The 18,726-nt window shown below is 36.4% G+C and overlaps 1 protein-coding gene across 1 annotated transcript; it reads left to right on the plus strand.

The window, feature by feature from the left end:
* Positions 1-170: 170 nt before the first annotated feature.
* LOC139120280 (ADP-ribosylation factor-like protein 3) lies at positions 171-16,978 on the plus strand. Its single transcript, XM_070684563.1, has 4 exons — positions 171-349; positions 6,553-6,721; positions 8,995-9,176; positions 12,962-16,978. Exons 1-4 carry the CDS (start codon positions 197-199, stop codon positions 13,130-13,132), a joined length of 675 nt encoding a protein of 224 aa, XP_070540664.1. The 5' UTR covers positions 171-196; the 3' UTR covers positions 13,133-16,978.
* The last annotated feature ends 1,748 nt before the right edge of the window (positions 16,979-18,726 follow it).

The raw sequence follows: 18,726 nt of genomic DNA on the forward strand, positions 1-18,726 counted from the left end.
CAAAAATATATTTAATACAGAGAAAAACATATTACTTCTAGCTGGCAAATCGCAAACACAACGTTGTTTTTCCCCCAAAATAACTTTGATATCTTAGTTTTGAGAAATTAGACAAACATATAGTTTACCCACTCTCGAAATTGCTGTGTATATGTAGAATCGTTCATATACAACAGTACAAGGACATCGACAAAACATGGCGGCCACAGGAGACGCAGCGAAAGTTGCCTTGGCACTAGGGGCAGGCGCAGCTGTCGTTGCAGGGGTCTGGTACTATTTTAAGGAAAGGGGAAATGCAGGAGCTGCGTCGGAAGATGAATTCGATGGGGGGTTCGAAGTGCTAAATACGGTGAGTAAAACCATGAGTGCGATGTTTACCACGGATGTCGTCACTGACAGTGACACCAGGTGTGGAACGTATGAACCGGTTCATACATGTAGTCTGTAGAACTTCATCAAACATGATGTTTATCAGTGTTTGCGCTGTCACCAAGGCCACAAGGGGACCGACTTTGTGGTTTGACCAAAGCGAAATTATCAAATTATCAAACTGATTAGAGGCCCAGTAACTGAAACATTTAGCAGTAGTTCTCAAGTTTTTGACTGTATGTATCGAAAACAGTTTGCTCAACTTTCCTGCAGGTCGTGAGAACACCGAGTTAGCTTGTCAACATTAACAGTTAAATATATGCGTGTCCTGCATTTTTGATAATTGAATTCAGCTCCGGAGTTAAATCCGATAAGTTGTCAGCAACGATATACAATGCATGCCACGCACTGACATGTCGTGTTGACAAACAGAATACTGGATATTTTAAAACTGAAAATGCTGTAGGAGACAGACAAGGAAACTTGGGATGATAAGTGGAACAAAAATACTGAAAAAATTGTCAAAAAGTTACTGTAAATGAGTAATGCTTTTTTTTATTTCAATCCATCGTCCAACAGGTATTACCCAATTACTGTTACAGGATAAGGTACCCAATGCCCTAGCTCTGCATGGCAAGGTGGTGTGTTACCAGTGTTATACAGCCTCCCAGGCTGCATAACACAGGTAACACACAGCCCTGCCTTGCAGAGATACCCAATGCCCCTTAGCAATGGGGCAGTGAGGAGTATAAAGTGCCTTGCTCAGGCATAACACCATGCCATAGTCTCAAACTCAACATCCTCCAATAGTGAGTTTGTTACTCTGGACTTACCAGATCTCAAACTCTGGAGGGACCAGAAGAATCTGGTACCTCCATGGGTAAAGTGAGCATGAGTGACTGGAGTGGGAGTGGGGGGGGGGGGGGGTGGTGGGGGGGGGTGGGGGTGGAGGAGTAAACGAACCAGCTAATTTTTAAAAAATTATGAACAGAAATGTTTTCACTTGCAAACATATACTGGTATATTTTGAAGAAAACTGGAATTTGGAGGGTAAAATAATAGCTGTTCGTAACTTCCCTTATGTGATTTGAAATATTTCCCCTCCCACCAACTTGTCTTCCTGTCTTCCCCACTACACCTGTCTTCCCCACAACACCCCAGCAGAAAAACATCTAACTTAGGGGTGGACCATTTGATATCCTGGGGGGGGGGGGGCTTGGAAGATTGGTGGAGAGCCATTATTTTTTTTCCACGTGCTTCACCATGAATTATTTTTTTTCTACAGGGCATATGCTGGCAACTTTTTTTTCACTTTCCTTCTTCGAGATATTTTTTTTTTTACCAAATTTCGGTGCAATGTTGTTTGCTTGGTTTTTCACACCCAGTAATAAGATGCTGTTCTATCGCACACGACTATATTCAAGAAACTAAATAAAGATATGTAAATACATGTACATTTTTGATTCACTTTACAAAAACATATTTGTAAAATCATGTACATTTATGGCATTTACTTGTCAGTGTTGTCCTTACATTGAAAGTAGCCGGGTAATCTAAGAAAGTAGACGGGTGGACTGCGAGGGAGCGAAGCGACTGAGTGGCGAGTGAATGTAGCCAACCAGGGTGGGGGAGAGCGCGAGAGGGGGGACACCCCCCTCTCGCAAGGCGAAAAATGAAATTTTGGAGTGGAAATGGTTTTCTCTGGTGGCATCTGAGGTGACATTTACAGACTGAAACAGTACTTTTGTTGTGTGTCTTAGACGTGGCTCACATACAACAAAACAAACAAACATGATTTTGTTTTGTTTGTATTATTTATGACTCACTTATGGTTTTATTTGCAGTGAAGATATAACATTTAATCTTAAATCACCTGCTGTCTGCTCATTTCATTGCCCATTTCCCATTCTTCATTACCACATAGTAGTTTCCCCAAAACCATCAAACTCATTTTTGTTAAGAAAAACATTGGTAAGATAATTCACTATAACAGTGTTCGCATTTACGAATAAAACATGAGTATATAGAAAACTCATAACAATGAAAAAATGTGTAGAGAGTTGATCCAATGCGTAATAATATTACGCATTGGATTGAGTCTCTACGCATTTTTTCATTGTTATGAGTTTTCTATACGCAAACGATAATAGTAAAATGTTTGCAGGCTGTCTCTCTTCTTGTGGTATTTTGACAAAATCTATACATTCAGATTTACACATTTCTGGAAAACACTGGTGAGCAATTTCAATTTCAGCATACTTCCTCTAATCAGAAGGTCATGTATACTGTACAATTGTTCATATTCAGTTATTGTTCCTCAAGCTTGAAATGGTTTATGCTTTATAAAACTCCAGAGCTACTGCTTGATTTTTATTGATGCTGCAGTGTGCATCGAACAATTGCCAAGATTTTTTTTTCGAGTCGCAATGGTCCATAATTGTTTTTCCATCAGCCACTTAAAGCCAGATTTTTTTTCCGAGCAACTCCACCTGGCATCTTTTTTTTCCCCCAAATCTTCCAAGCCCCCCCAGGATATCAAATGGTCCACCTTATCATCTCCAACGTGAAACGATCCCACTATCCTCATCCCATTACAACAGCTTCTCAGACCTATTAAGACGATACCGAAGGAAGTTGGTTGCTATCGCTGGCAACGTTCCAAACGCACACTTTTCCATGTGCAAAATCTGATTTTTGGTAGGCTTATTGAAGTCATAGTTGAGATTGAGAATATAGATAAGCATGCGTTTCTAAAAATTCCACACTGTTTATGAGATATCGCCCTAAAACCATGCAAAATTTCACAAAATGACACAATAGATCTTTTCCTGTTCAAAAATCTTTTGTACTTGAACAGATAACCTGATCTGTGCTAGGGGCTCTAAACAGGTATCCCATGTGTTACAATCTGAAATTTTTGAAAATTTGGTGCAAATATGTAGGAGGTGAAACGTTTTAAAATAGAGATGTGAAAATTTGTATATGTGTGACATCACTGACCAATCGCCCGGCAAACCTGCGTCTTTTGGGATTGTATGGTTCTGTAAATCTTTATTATGCAAAGAAAACCATGACAACTTTGCATTTTGATTGATTTTGGAAATTACCCTTCGCAACCGTTGCTTAGCAATTTGAATCCTACGGTACCACCTTAATCAACGTGCTGTTTCCCTCCCCTACAGAAAACTTAACAAAAACTGAATCATACTCCATGTCTTCCAATGGGGCTTTTCACATGTTGCTGGCAATGATACTTCCTTGCTCACTCTGTGAGAAGAAATTGCCGGCTTCCTAGGAAATCACTTATGAACAGTTTTTTTGCATGAATGGCTTCGCTTCATGCTCCTGGAATACCAGTCAGGTAGGCATTCCACTCTTCAACAACGAGGAGGGAGAAAGTACATGTACCTTTAATATCCAATCTTGAGGATTTCTTGTATATTTACACTGGAGGGCCTTTGACATGTAAAATGTTACAGGTAACAGCCACAAGGTGACCACTATAAAGAGGTGACTACTAAGTCTGGACTGTATAGTGTTTACCATTTTTCCATTATTTTTGTCTTTGTTGTTCAGTTGAAATGTGCTTGCACAAGGCAGTTTGATCTGCAGTGTCTGTTTTCAGTCTGTGTCTACAGTCTAGACCTGGAAGTGCAAGTTTTGCTTTCACTTTAGTCCTTAAATGGCCACTTTTATTTTCACTTTAACAGCTACGGTAAATGATGTAAAGTGACATAACTGTATCTCAGTGGTGTCGACCAAAACTTTAATCACACATGGCTGTCATAAAACTTAACAAGCAGATACCGGTAGATTACCACAGCAATATATTTGTCGTGGTTCATCCTTTTTTTTTTGCCAAGTTGAATTGTATTCAGTATGTCTGCTCTGACCATGGCATCTACAAAACTATTACAAATTCAAAATGATATAAAATTGCATTTGCAATTTTGTCAGTGTAAATAACCATCCATATTCAGAGTATACACAGATATCAAACAGATGACTTGTCAAATCAAAGGGAACTTGTTGAAGATAGTTGAATTAAAATTTCATGAATGTACTGTCAATATATTCTGAACTGTATTCCCTTTTGAAATATAATTGAACTGAAAGTTTATGAATGTACTTTGAAAGACGTTCTGAACTGTATTACCCTTTGAGAAAGAGAATTAAGATCCCTCTTTTTAGTAAATGGGAAATTGCACATAATGATGCGAGCACAAACACACAACTTTAATAGACACTACAGATTTTGGGGTCCACAGTGTCGTTTCAGGTCATTGATGCTTGCTAACCATGTAGGTTATCAACACACAAAATCTAAAAAATTGACCATTTCAGGCCTTCACCCCTATCTACATGGTAAGTTCAGGAAATACCTTATATTACCAGGAGGTCAGGCCTGAAAGGTTTAACAGTAGTTATTTGCCCACATCCACGATAATCAAGAACCAGAGAGAGTAAGATTAAACTGACTCAGAGCAGTGTGCCAGAGACTGAAAGTTGTGTTTAACTGTGCTTTTATAATTAAAAGTCACAGAGGCACAGATCAGTGGTGCGTGACTAGATTACTGCACATTACTCTGTGACAAGGGGAAGAGTAGGAGAGCAAACTAGAGTGCATCACATGCACTCATCATATAGTGTCCGGAAATTGTCCTCTTTTTCCAAAGTTGTATTTATTTCTGTGGTTTGTCTATGGAACCCTGTGGAAAGAGGGATTAACACTTTCAATGTTTGAAGGGCATAAATGTATGGAAAAACAATCAACATCCATTGGTAGTTGTGAAATATCAATTATTAAGGGGCCATTATTTGTAACTTTTGACCATTTTTACCTCGGAAAATTCCATGTTGGAGGCTCATATTTGTTGCAAAATGTTGTTTTACGAAGAAACAAACATGATTAGTGATGTTATAGCCACATAAAACTGCTAATTTTGTTCAAACGTGTTGCCCTTCCGAGCTCGTTTGTTGACGTCTGGCATGCTCAGCGTGCTGGGGAAAACAAAGATAATGTTGACGCCGCGATCACGCGATATGTACAAGTTCACGTTTATTGCGGGATCAAAACAACATTGCGTAGTGGATTGCCAGACATCTGGCTACGCAACGTGCTCGGACAATGGACTACGACGTAAGTACCGGGCATAAGTAATGAATATTTATTTTGAAATTGCTGTAAATGGCTCGCGCAGGTGCAGAAGAATGCCTTTGTTGCAATCCGCGTGTCAACAGAGTTTGTATTTCTGTCCGGACAAAAATTGAAATTTTCGTTGTAAAATCACATGTTATTTAGTTGTAGGGCACGTAATGTTTCCGAATAATATGCGATTCTATGTTATTTGACAGGCTATTCAACATGAGCCAGTGATCATTTCAATCAAAACTAACGGAAAAATCTCCAGAAGATACAGCTAATGGAACTTTAAGTAATTATTATCATAGGCGAATGTATAAAGTGAATGAAATAATTTCTAGATGATTAAAAAGTTCATATTCATAAATATTTCATTAAGTTGGTGAAGATATGCAGATTTGTTAATTTGCATATATATATATATATATATATATATATATATATATATATATATATATATATATATATATATATATATATATATATATATATATATATATATATATATATATATATATATATATATATATATACGTATAATGACTTCATACAAATTCCGGTTGAATTATCAAAACATTGTTTTTGACAGAATGTTATTGGGGCATGACTGAATTACTAATGTAAAGGTGTGGGATAAATAATATAGATTTTTATCGTGGTAAACCTGTTCAGAAAATACTTTAAATGTTTTAGTTATTTGCTTATGGCTTATTATATGTAAATTTACTGTGACGTAAAAGTCGTGTGATCCAGGAGAAATCACATGACCGGCCCCAGCCATGTAAATTATGTGGATTGATGGGGTAGTGTAATTTCTAAAAAAATTTGGTTTCATTGTTAATGATATGATAACCATACTGTCTCATTTGTACAAATAACATTTGTTTACCTTTATTCTAAGGTATTTATGCATAGGAATGTATAAATATAAATTACCTGCAGTGAAAGTGTTAAATCTCACTCTAAAATTTAGATTTGGGAAAAATTTTGACCTGTGTTTAGAAAAGAAACAAATTTGCATCTTTTTTTAATTCTGACAGGAAGAAAGTCCAGAGAAGAGGGTGTTGGTGCTGGGACTGGATGGCTCAGGCAAATCTAGCCTCCTCAATGGTCTTTCAAAACAAGATAACAAAGAAGAAACCAAACCCACAGAAGGCTTCCATGTCATTGTGGTGCAAGCAGAGAATGTCACACTGAATATCTGGGAAAGTGAGTATTTGTATCCCTCTGGTTCAAGGATTGTTAAACCCTTTCATCACTATGGTTTGGCCCAATCCTATTATTAGAATAGTGGTTGTGGATCTATTCACAGAGAGTAGGGGGGGGGGGAGGGGTGAATAGGTTAAGATAGTATGCACCCTAATTCTTAAGGAATCTTTCAACCATTCTCTTTCAAAATAAAGAATAAAAATTAGGGGTCACCGTACACATTTTGGTACTAGAGAAACAAATAACCCAAGATTTACTGATATTTATAATAAAATTCAAAATGTCTGCCATCCCTGTGTTAACTCTATGGAGAAAAATAAAATTTGAATTTCAAAAAACTAAACTGGTGAAAAGTTTTCTTACACCAAGAATTTCAAAATGAACCCCCACAAGTGGTAGATCAGAAAATAATTGTACAAGTTTGAGAGTCTGAATATCTGTCTCTGAAGCATGTTACACCTTAAAGTTTACTGTAGTGTGAATGTTTTATTGTTGACTCCCATCTTGGGTTTGACTTTTCAGCGTAATTTCTAACAAATAGTGCCATCATTGATGTTCCAACATTTGTCGGTGCCATATTTGCTGTCTTGGATATTAATTTTGACTTTTTTATTCAATTATTTGAATTTTCATTCCCCTTTCTGGTAAAATTTATTTCAGACATTTTGACTCTCATTTTTTTTGTCATAAAAGAAAGCAAAGCACACTACATTCAGCAGGGCTTAATGGTTTTACGAGGTGGATATGCAGTAGTAGTGCTTTGAATGGTGTATTTTTGTACAGTCTGTAGTTGCATGAAATACCTGAAAAAATGCCAGAGAATTTAGTTGTTGTGCCAGATATGGGACAGTGTCAAACAAAAAAAATTCAGGTCATTGTCCTCTTGTTATACTGCATGAACTCAATGAGAATATCAGAATGAACTGTTTGACCTTTCCACTGTGAGAGGTCACTTTGAGCAGACTTGCCCTCCCCTAACTTCTACTACACAGGCTGGTTGCCGGGGTGAGATAGCACAGTGTGTTCCCCTTTGTACACATATACACTTGAGATAATGCTGATATATTGATGCCAATTCTCTTGCAATTTTTATATTGTTTGATTGAATAAGGGCAAATTAAATATATGAGAGAGAGAGAGGGGGGGGGGCAGGTAAAAATGGAGGAGAAGTTTGTTGCTATCATCTGAGCCATTGTAGCAGACCTGCGAATCTACTGTAGTAAATGTTTTTCAACAACATCAGTGTAAAGTACAGTATGTTGTTTTTTTCCTTATGTTCATTCTATTGGCATACTGACATACAAATAAATACCCCAGAAATTCCGTTTCATTCGGAATACCATTCATGATAAAGGTATGGCATTTAAAGCGATAGAACGCCTGTGACTGCATTGTTGGCCGGTAGATAAAGCTTTTGATGAGCTGAGATAGCTCAGACAACTTGCTTCCTGGCAAACTGCCAGACTTAATGAATGTTTGGTTGATTTTCCTCGCATCAGGCTTTATATACTTGTCCGTTTCTATCCTTGCGTTCATTGCTTTAATGAAGATGAATGACGTATGCAGATAAATGTTGTCATTGTCTCATTTATCAAATTAAGTTGCTTTTTTTAGTCGCTCTCTTTTCAAATTTATCAGAAAAGCCAGAGACTTTTCTGCGTATTTCATCTCGGATTAGAAGTGGCAGTTCCTGAATATACCTACCATCTCAAAAGGGGACAAACAGCAACCTTCCTTTTTTTGAAAAACAATATTGACAAATACCTCCTGAGCAATTTTGTTAAAAATTTGACAAGTATTGTAAATTATCATCAGATATTTCAAATTCAGAACTAAAGAGTCGTCTACCAGATTCAACACTTCTTCTTTTAATTTACTAATCGTAATATTTTTAAAATCTTCAAATTCAGCCACAAATACGTGTATTTTTTTTTTTCAGTAATTAATGAGTCCGTTCTTATTGGATGACATCATGGGTACATTTATAACAAACAATCATTTCGTTTCTGTTTGTATTCAGAATTCCTCAACGTAAAATTCCCTATTTGCAGTTACATGTACCAGACATTCAGTCTCATAAAATTATTGGTTTATAAAAAATAAATCCTTGTGCTAGATCTTTTGTCGTACACAGATCATCTGCAGAAAAAGTTTTGTTTTATTTTAGCCTTGCCGTATTCCCCAAATTTGATATTCTACCTGTGAATTCCATATTTGTTTTTAGTCACCGGTCCAGTGATTCCGGGAATGCTAATATTGTCATTGTTTTACAGTTGGTGGTAAGGAGAATGTGCGGTCGTATTGGGAAAACTTCATCGTAGGTACAGAGGTGCTGCTGTTTGTGGTCGATTCGGCCGATACAGAGAGATTTGACCTTGCCAAAGAGGAACTAGGGAAACTCCTAGCTGATGCAAGGCTGACAGGAGTGCCGGCAATAATCATTGCAAATAAACAGGTACAGTGTCGGCTCTTTTTAGCTCCGCTGTCAGCAACGCGGAGCTTATCAAATAGGTTGATTTTCCGTCGTTGTCCGTCGTCGTCCGTCGTCGTCGTCGTCCGTCGTCGTCCGTCGTCGTCCGTCAACAATTGCCTTCTCCTCTGAAACCGCAAGTCCAATTGCTTTGAAATTCTATATGCAGCTCACTTGGGGTGACCTCACTTAAGTTTGTTCAAATCGTAGTGAAATTTGCATATTTGTATTTTTGGGGCATTTTTTGGTGTTTTTGGTAAAAAACTCTTCTTCTCTGAAACCGCTTGTCTGATTGCTTTGAAATTTGATATGCAGTTTACTTAGGGTGACTTCAGACAGATTTGTTCAAATTGTGGTGAAATTTGCATATTTGTATTTTTAAGGCAATTTTTGTCATTTTTGGTAAAAAATTTTTTAAAAATCTTCTCCTTCAAAACTACCAGTCAGATAGCTTTGATATTTGGTACATATGTCCCTAGGGATGATCTATTTCAGATTTGTTCAAATTGTGCAGAAATATGCAAATTTGCATTTTTAAGGCAATTTTTGCGATTTTTGGTCAAAAAATGTATTTCTCAAAAAGTACTGGTCTGATAGTTTTGAAATTTGGCATACAGGTTCTACAGATGAACTAAATGATATTTGTTGAAATTATGATGAAATCTGCAATTTTGTATTTTTGGGGCAATTTTTGCCACTTTTGGTCAAAAAATGTGTATTTCCAAAATTACTCATCTGATAGCTTTGCAATTTGGTATACAGGTTTCTACAGATGAGCTAAGTAATATATATTGAATTTCTGATGAAATCTGTAATTTTGTATTTTTGGGGCAATTTTGCCATTTTGGTCAAAAAATGTGTACCAGTATTTCCAAAACTACTCATCTGATAGCTTTGAAATTTGGTATAGAGGTTTCTATAGATGAACTAAATAATGTTTATCGAAATAATGATGAAATCTGCAATTTTGAATTTTTGGGTCAATTTTTTCCATTTTTGGTTAAAAAAATGTGTTTCTCAAAAAGTACTGTCAACAGCTTTGAAATTTGGTATACAGGTTTCTATAGATGAACTAAATTTGATCTTTTGAAATTATGATGAAATCTGCAAATTTTATTTTTTGGGGCAATTTTTGCCAGTTTTGGTCAGAAAATTTTATTCTCCAAAAAAAATACTCATCAGATAGCTTTGGTTGACATGTTCTTAGGGATGATCCAATGTGATTTATTCAAAGTACAATGAAATCTTCTATTGTGTATTTTTGCAGCTATTTTAGCCACTTCTTTCTGGCCACTGCATTGAGCTATCAAAGATTTCCACCTACTTCATCAACATGTGTCAAAAATAGTTATTCTCTACATAAACACAGCGGAGCTATATCGGCCGCTAGGTCGCTTGTCTTTGTTTTATTTTGTAAAATGGGAGTGGGATGAAAAGTTTCAACTGTTGGAGTTTTATCAACGATACATGAGTGTACAGTGGTCTGATGTAGACATTGGATGAAAATGAAAGTTGAAAATTTTTTTGCCCCCCGGGCTACTATGCTAAAAGATATTATCAAACTTTTTCAAATCGTAAACACAAATCAGAGTTTGCTAAACAAAATGGTTGGTTTAGAGAAACTAACTACCCCAAAATTAACGATATTTGACATTCAGAATCTCTCTATTCTCTGCTACCTCAATAGGAAAAATTATATTATCAGTTTTTATGTAGACAAGCTTGTGAGATTTCTTCTATGAGTCCACGTAAGGTGTATGCAATGGAAAAACTTATGAGATTTTGAATCTATGTGTCTGTGAATAGCTGACTGTGCGGTTTTTACAGCGGATACATATAACTGATGTACTGCCATTTTTGCCCTATCAGAAGTTCAATATGTAAATATTCACATACAGCATGTATGTAATTCATTTGTGTACCATTCTCGTATTTTGTTTTGTACTACTCAATGGTGAGGTGATATCGTTAAAAGGCAAAGTCTACCACACAGTATGTTAGCATACTGTTAAATATCAGTTTGCAATATAAAGAGTACATGCGGCATAGTTTGTAGCTGTGTTCAGCAGAAATTATTAGATGCACAGATTGTCAAGGGTTGGAAAACTTAATAATGCGTGTAAAAATGCAAAGATTTGAGATTCGATAAGCTTATTCTCTTCAAGGTGACTTTGCCTTGAAAATTACCCTCTCTGGGGCAATGCTTGTGAAACGATCATTATGTTTTACGGTTCATCGATTGGTCATTATCAGTGAAGGTAATAGCAATCTGTTTGCTTCTTCAGTTAGCTTGTCTTTCAGTCGATTAAATCAGTGTCACTCGTGGTTTTATGCTGTCCCCATTCAATTGTCAAAGAAACTCACCAGCTTGTGAAAAGTCATTAGCTGCCTAAATACCTTCATTTATTTTCCACCTCGTGTTTACTCGTTTGCTTGTCTAGCCGACAGAAATAAAAAACCAAATCACTCCACAGCCAAATGAGATAAATTAGACTATTGAACAGTCTCAGCTAGTCAAATACCTGCTCTGAACATTGGCTTTGAAAGTCAACGTAATGACACTTGCAAAGAAAAGAAAAGAAACTTTGCATTCATTGTAAATATTTTGCAAGACAGGAGGAGAAAAAAGCTTTTGAATCATAAAAAAAATTTACAGAGAAAATGTCACTTCCTTTTCGACCAATATTAAACAAATTTCATAACCCGGCAAATATTTCAGCGTCATGGTTTCAATTCAGTCTGTTGATAATATCATAATAGCCCCTAGTCCCTTGAGTATTACTAGTCTCTTAAATGAGAAATGCTGATTGAACCTGCAGTCTATTTATCATGACATTAAAAATTCATTCCCTTACTAACCGTATTTCATGCAAATTTTCCATGTTCAGAGGCTGTCTTTTCAAAATATGGGTTGATAAAATTGACTGATATAATGTTATGTGATAAAATTTACTCACAATTAATGTTATGTTATAAAATTTATGTATGACTGATGTTACATTTTGAAAATTTACATATGATTACCATTGTATGGATAAAATTGACTAGTAACTGATGTTATGAGGTAAAATTTAAATGTAATTGATGTTTGTACAATTGTCAGGATATCGCATGATAAGATTGACAGGTAGGAATAGCATGGTGTTGTAAACAAGTGATTTTATCAGTACAAAGCCATTTAATGAATGACACATCAGACCTAGTGGTAATTGTAGTAGATAATTTGAAATGTGAATTGATTGAGCATTGTGTATTCACTGAGCACTTTGATCTAAATTTCACCCGTCAGCCGTGAACTTTAACCCGTGATGTTAAAGTGCAGCTTTTTCATCAGAAAGTCCGGGTCAAAGGTCGACTAATAGATATTATGAATCCCACCCAGCAACAAGGTTACGTCCAGTTCACGATGTATATGCACAAGCGATAGCGAGTGCCTATATGGAGTAAGCTGGTCAAAACCGAGTGGTATACTGTGGCAGGGTGTGGTTTGTTGCCATTAAATCGTAACAGTATATTGAAATTCTGGCATGGAATGTCAGTAAAGGATTTTGCTCTTTCCGAGAGCTTGCAGGTGTGCCAACCTTGCTATATCCCAAATATGGCATGGTTATTTTCACATCTCGACCAATCAGATTGCTACAGTTTTCACCATCAATATACTGGTATGATACAATATATTATATTTCCATTATATGTCATACGTTTGAGTGTCACTAGCAGTTTTATAACAAGATAAGATGTATACTCTATTTCTTATTTAACCCTTATAGGATGTCCCTGGAGCCAAGGGTGCAGGAGAAATCCGAGAAATCCTGGAGTTGAAAAATCATGTATCGAGCAGAGACATCCACGTTGTTGAAACTCAGGTACCACTCAGATCCGCACAGTTAGGCGTGCCGACAGTCTACGATTTGCTGACAAAACTTACCAAAAAATCTTAGAAAAGAAAGTGAAAAAAGGAGACATTTTCAATAAGGGGTGTTCTGGAAGCATTGGTTTGTGTCTAAAATTCTCTAGCCTGGGTATGGAGTGCCAACAGTACCCTTGGAAGATCATGGTGCAGGTTCGGGTTCTTGAACTTTGAACCCCAGCCCAATGAATATTTATCGGATGAGACAAGGGTAACCTGAGCATTCTGTTCCCATGCTGTGCATTTCCCCAGTATCTCTCTTCAAGATGAACTTGCAAATGATCACATTCAGGGTCAAATTAGTTTTCTTAGTTCAAGCATTCATGTCAGGGTGACATTTTCACAATGCGTGTGTTTACCATACAAGCAGGGTAAATATTCAGTATTTTCTCTAAGTTGAGATACAGCTAACTGTAACACTTCAGGGGATGTAAATTTTTTTGGACAAATCATATGTGTTATTGTAACTTTTGTGTCATGGGAATAATTAGTATACAGAATTATTGAACCGCTATAGACACAAACCTGTGCTCCATACACAACCCAAAAACTCAAGCGTCATCTGTACAGTCTGGGGACATGCTGTTTTTTGATTGGTGCTGATGTCACTTATTGCATTCTTTGTAAGGGAGGGCCATTCAGGTAATATCAATAGGGATTTCCAGCCATGTTTACCAGGGTTTCCCTTTGTGTCTCAGTGCAAGTCAATTGTTAGGGGAGGCAGGAATGTTGCCGGGGTACCCCATATTTCTTTCTCCCATGTAAACTTGGTCCGATGAAAATGTAGCTTCTAGTAAGGCATGGGGAGGCAGGGTCATCATCTAGTTTGCAGTGCTTGATTCAGAAGGCAATGTACACATCAGAATGAAGGACAACCATGGATAAGTTGCCAGCTCGGTCCATGCAAGCATTGTGAATAACGTATTGCTGCCTCCTAGGTATTTGCTGAAAGTAATATTGAATCTGAGTATGAAGCTTACAACAGGAATAGGTTCTTGACATGTATTTCAAAATGGGAATCAATGAACAATTCTTTTAATGGCCTTCCTATATAAATCCCATCACCCCCAACATTTAGATTGATCCTATTCCTCACGATAGTACTTTTGGACCAGTACACAGGGAAGTGGGGGTGAAAGGGTTATAGAATATTCCCTTGCCACCCTAGACTGAAATGTAATTCCCTATTTCAAAGTATAAGAAGAGAATGTGCAAAAAAGGACTTAAAATATTTTCATAGGTGTAAATTTGAAAAATGTATGGCACAAAACCTTGTTCTACTCCTCATTGAGGTCTGGTCTCCCTCCCCTTTTCATTGCATCCAAAATGGAATTGTCCACCACAGTCAATCATTAGGACCATTCTTTTGTGCATATCAATGGAGTTCAGAGAAGTTCAAGGTTGTGTCATACAGCTTTACCTATCATATTTTATTTGCTGTGTTGTATAGATAAGCAGTCAAACTGTGTGAAATCACAGTGTAAAAGAATAATGTAATGTGTATATGTTTAGGCTAAATATTTTGGTAGTTTTGTTTTTGCTCTATTTCCATCCATTCTTTTGTTGTAAAAAATGATGTAATTTTTATTCGTTTATCAAGGAGTTATGTAGCTCGCAGTAACTTGAACATTTCTAATTTGATGCCTATTACTTTGGTGTTGTATTCAATATTTTGTACTTTTCATGATTCAGTTCTTTTGAAATAGTTTTCAGAACTTGAAAGAAAATCCACCAAAACACACTGTCACAAATTTACCAAGCATACAATAAAAACAAAGTGGTTCGCTTTTCTTGTTGAGGGCGCCATACAGCATTACGTGACCTTTTGCTTACAAGAACTTAGGTGTTCTCTGCTTGCAGAAAGATGCTTGATATAAGAGATGCATTTTTCTCAGGGGTGAAATTAATGTAGCAGTATTGATGTGTGTGAAACAGCTTTCTTACTTGCATATAAAGCAGTCACTTTCATGAAATTTCAGATTGTTAAAGATTTGTAGCAACCTGTTAGGTGAACTTGTACAAATCAAAACATGTGATTTTAATTTCTTTATGTGGCCTTTCTTATGGTGCTTTGAATGATTTTCACAGCAGGGTTACACATAAGATGTGTAAAAAATCAAGTTTGTAAAGTTGTATTCGAGGAAAGTGCGACTGTCTGGCTTAATAACACTACATGACTGAAAGAAAAGTAAAAAAGACATCAAACGTGTGTCACTATCCATGGAAGTTTGAACATCAGAAAAGACTGATTTGTTACAAAATTAACAGTATTAATCATATGATAGTAGTGAAATAACCGTATCAAGATATTGTCACATAGATTTTGATGTGACCAAAGAATTTCCAATGCTACAATTGGCACTGTACACTTACTGGAGTCAAAAACATGTTTGGTTTCTGTCATGGATAATCCATATGTATGATGTTTGTTCCTGAAGTCCAGGGTTGTCTTACCACTTTGACTGGTAACAACATTTCTATCTATCACATCAATGGCTGGAACATGTAGTGTAGGTACAAAGCATATGCAAATACAATGAAAGAGACAATGCTATTTGTTACATGGGGGGGGGGGATTTGACCTTGCTAATTTGCATGGAATTTGCACATGCATCTACTTTGTACATATCATCCACTACGACTACGTTTTAGGGAAAATAGCAGTTACTGTTGGTGTAAGCATTTGTGAGAAGTCAGCAATCCAGTAACTCTGCCTGCCGAAAACATAATCTCTAGCCTTGCATTTGTACATCACATAGCGTGTCTGTATGCACACAATAGTTTAATAAAACTCAATATTCAAAACCATTTTCTAATAAACTCCTTTCCAAAGAAAAAAATACAAATTATACATTAAAAAAACTGTGTTGACAAGCTTTAATATGAGATATTTTTTATACTGCTAGTTTAGGTAGTAGAATGAAAAGTCTTGCTTAAAATGCTGAACCAGTCTGTTTAAATTAGGATTAGTAATGATAATCTGAGATAACTACCGCCTGGAATGATACAGTAGTTGCAATTCTGTAAAATTACTTAATTACAAAAACCTTGTTTAACTTAAAAGTGGTAGAGCAGTACTACACTATTGTAAAATGCTAATTGCACTGTGGAATGCCAACCAAATCATATTCTTTTTCCTTGACAATTTACATCATGAAGTCCTTGGTTCACTCCCCAATCTGCTTGCATTCTATGGGACGTTAAAGGTAGTATGCACCTCGAAAGTGAAAGACTTAAACTTTTGCTCTAACTTTCCTCAAGGAATCTTTCAATCATTCTCTTTCAAAATCAAGAATAAAAATAGGGGTCACCGTGCAAATTTTGGTACTAGAGAAACAAATTACCCAAGATTTACCGATATTAGAAATTCAAAATGGCCGCCATCCCTGTGTTAACTCTATGGCGAAAAATAAAAATTTTCGAATTTCAAAAAACTAAGCCGGTGGAAAGTTTTCTTTTACCAAGAGCTTTAAAATGAACCCCCACATGTGGTATATCAGAAGAGAATTGTAAAAGTTTGAGAGTCCGAATGTCTGTCCCCGAGGTACGTTCTGTTCTACTGAAGTACATGTAATGAGTAAACAGAAGCACCAGTGACCCCTGCAGTTTTCAAGCGTCTGATTGGTCAGGGGGGAATTTATTGAACACCTGGGATGTACACAGGTGTCAGACACATTCTAGTCTGCTTGTACTTTTTCGCGACATTGCTCTGAGTTTACAGGATTCCATCCAAAGTATATTCCTTTTCTCTAAAATAGTGAATTAAATTTTTATGCAGCGTGTGTAATTTTTAAAGTTTAATCTTCTGGTCATTCTCAGTTTCTTGTGACGGAAATGTAAATTATGAATAAAACAATGTACAAAGGTGTTTTCTGTATGTATTTTGTAGTGTGATCGTTGTGTAACAAGTGATAATTTTCAAGTGGTTGGTGACAGTGACTCACAGTACAATAAATTACCCACAATTCTATTTGATTTGTACCTATGAAAGTTACTTTTCTTACAGCTCTGCATATAAACATTGACAGTAATGTGAAATATCAAAATATTTTTAAATAATTCTTTAATTATATCTAGTAGAAGTTTGTGTAAATAGTTCGGTGGAAGTTTCAAAATGACTGTTATGTAACCATAAAAATCACGATCTCCATGGGCTACAAATACCATACTTTTGAGAAGCAAGTTGTGACAAAATGAAGAGGTCATTTCGAGAAAAGTTAGCATAAAAATGTCCTTTGTCATTTGCACTGAAAATTATCAATATTCAGTTGTTCATAAAACGGGTACAACTACCTGTAGTCTCCTTACCTTCCACCACACTATTCTGTGTGGCTGAGGTCACAATCAGTTGAACATTTTACAAAAAAGCGAGCTGGTCTCCCATTCAAGCATAATTTTCCAAATCGTGTGAAATGAGAACTGACAAAATCATGTGAAATGAGAACTGACAAGAACGATGTACGTAGAAGCTCTTTTTAAGAATTTTTAAAAACTATGAATTTTCCTGCACATGGGAGACATGCGAAGGCTTCACGGAGGAATCTGAGGGTACAAATCACAATGAATCATGGGATATCTCCAGTATTGTATTTGAGAATGCAAGTCGGTTATAGCTGTGGTGCTTTTGTACAGTAACATTACTGTTGAACAGTTTCTCTAGCAACCACTCCTTCCCTTAAAACCGAATTTATATTGCTCCTATTCTTCATTGATTTTGTGTGTTCCTTGTAACTGAACAATTAACCTTTTTCTGAGATTTTCCTCAAGGAAAACTCAAACCATCTTTCAAAGATCAAGAATAAGCCAATTTTGGCAGCAAAGCAGCAAATTGCCAACAATGTGATTTCACAATGACCACTATTCCTATGTTAACTCCATGGAAAGAAAAAAATTAAATTTGCTATTCTAACAGTACGTAAAAGAAAGGTTGATAACTAAGCATATACTCCACATACTTCAAAATGATTCCAGAACACACGATATAGCACAGTTGGTACTTTTAATACCAGATCAATTCTCCGGGTGGTTTCTGTGAGAATAACATATTTATTCTGAACTTTAAAAAAAAATATTTCAAATTCAAGGACAATCCAAGTGTGTACAAACCTTTTCTGTGACAAAAAAGATTGCAAAGTGGTTGTTTAGATCTGGAAAGAGATTTTTTTTCAAATAACCACATTTCAATGAGCTCTGCACACATCCAGCTGTTGGATGGTTATAGGGTGGATTTTAATCGTGAGGAGTCTGGTTGAACAAGTTTGCAAAGCAGCTATCATGTTATGAGAACAGCATAGTACAAGCAAAGGTGAAAATATCACTGTCTCTACATCCAGTTTTAACCCTAATACTGCTAATCAGTGTCACTTCCCCATCTGCTGAGCCAGTAAAAAGCGGCATTGATCCATCTGTATGCTTAAAACAACCTACGTGGCACAGTATGTGAGAGCTGGTTTGGTAAGCAGAAAATGTATGTACAGTATTTGGGTCCTTCAGGGGTCTTCAAATATTAAAATTTCTATTACAATGCAACATGTGATATGGGACCTGTCGTGCCCGACTGGTTTCAGGTAGAATGCGCCTCGAAAACGTTTATCATAGTCTCAAATTTTTACAACTCTTTTCTGA

Source organism: Ptychodera flava, chromosome 20 (genome assembly GCF_041260155.1).
Source record: "Ptychodera flava strain L36383 chromosome 20, AS_Pfla_20210202, whole genome shotgun sequence".
NCBI lineage: Eukaryota > Metazoa > Hemichordata > Enteropneusta > Ptychoderidae > Ptychodera > Ptychodera flava.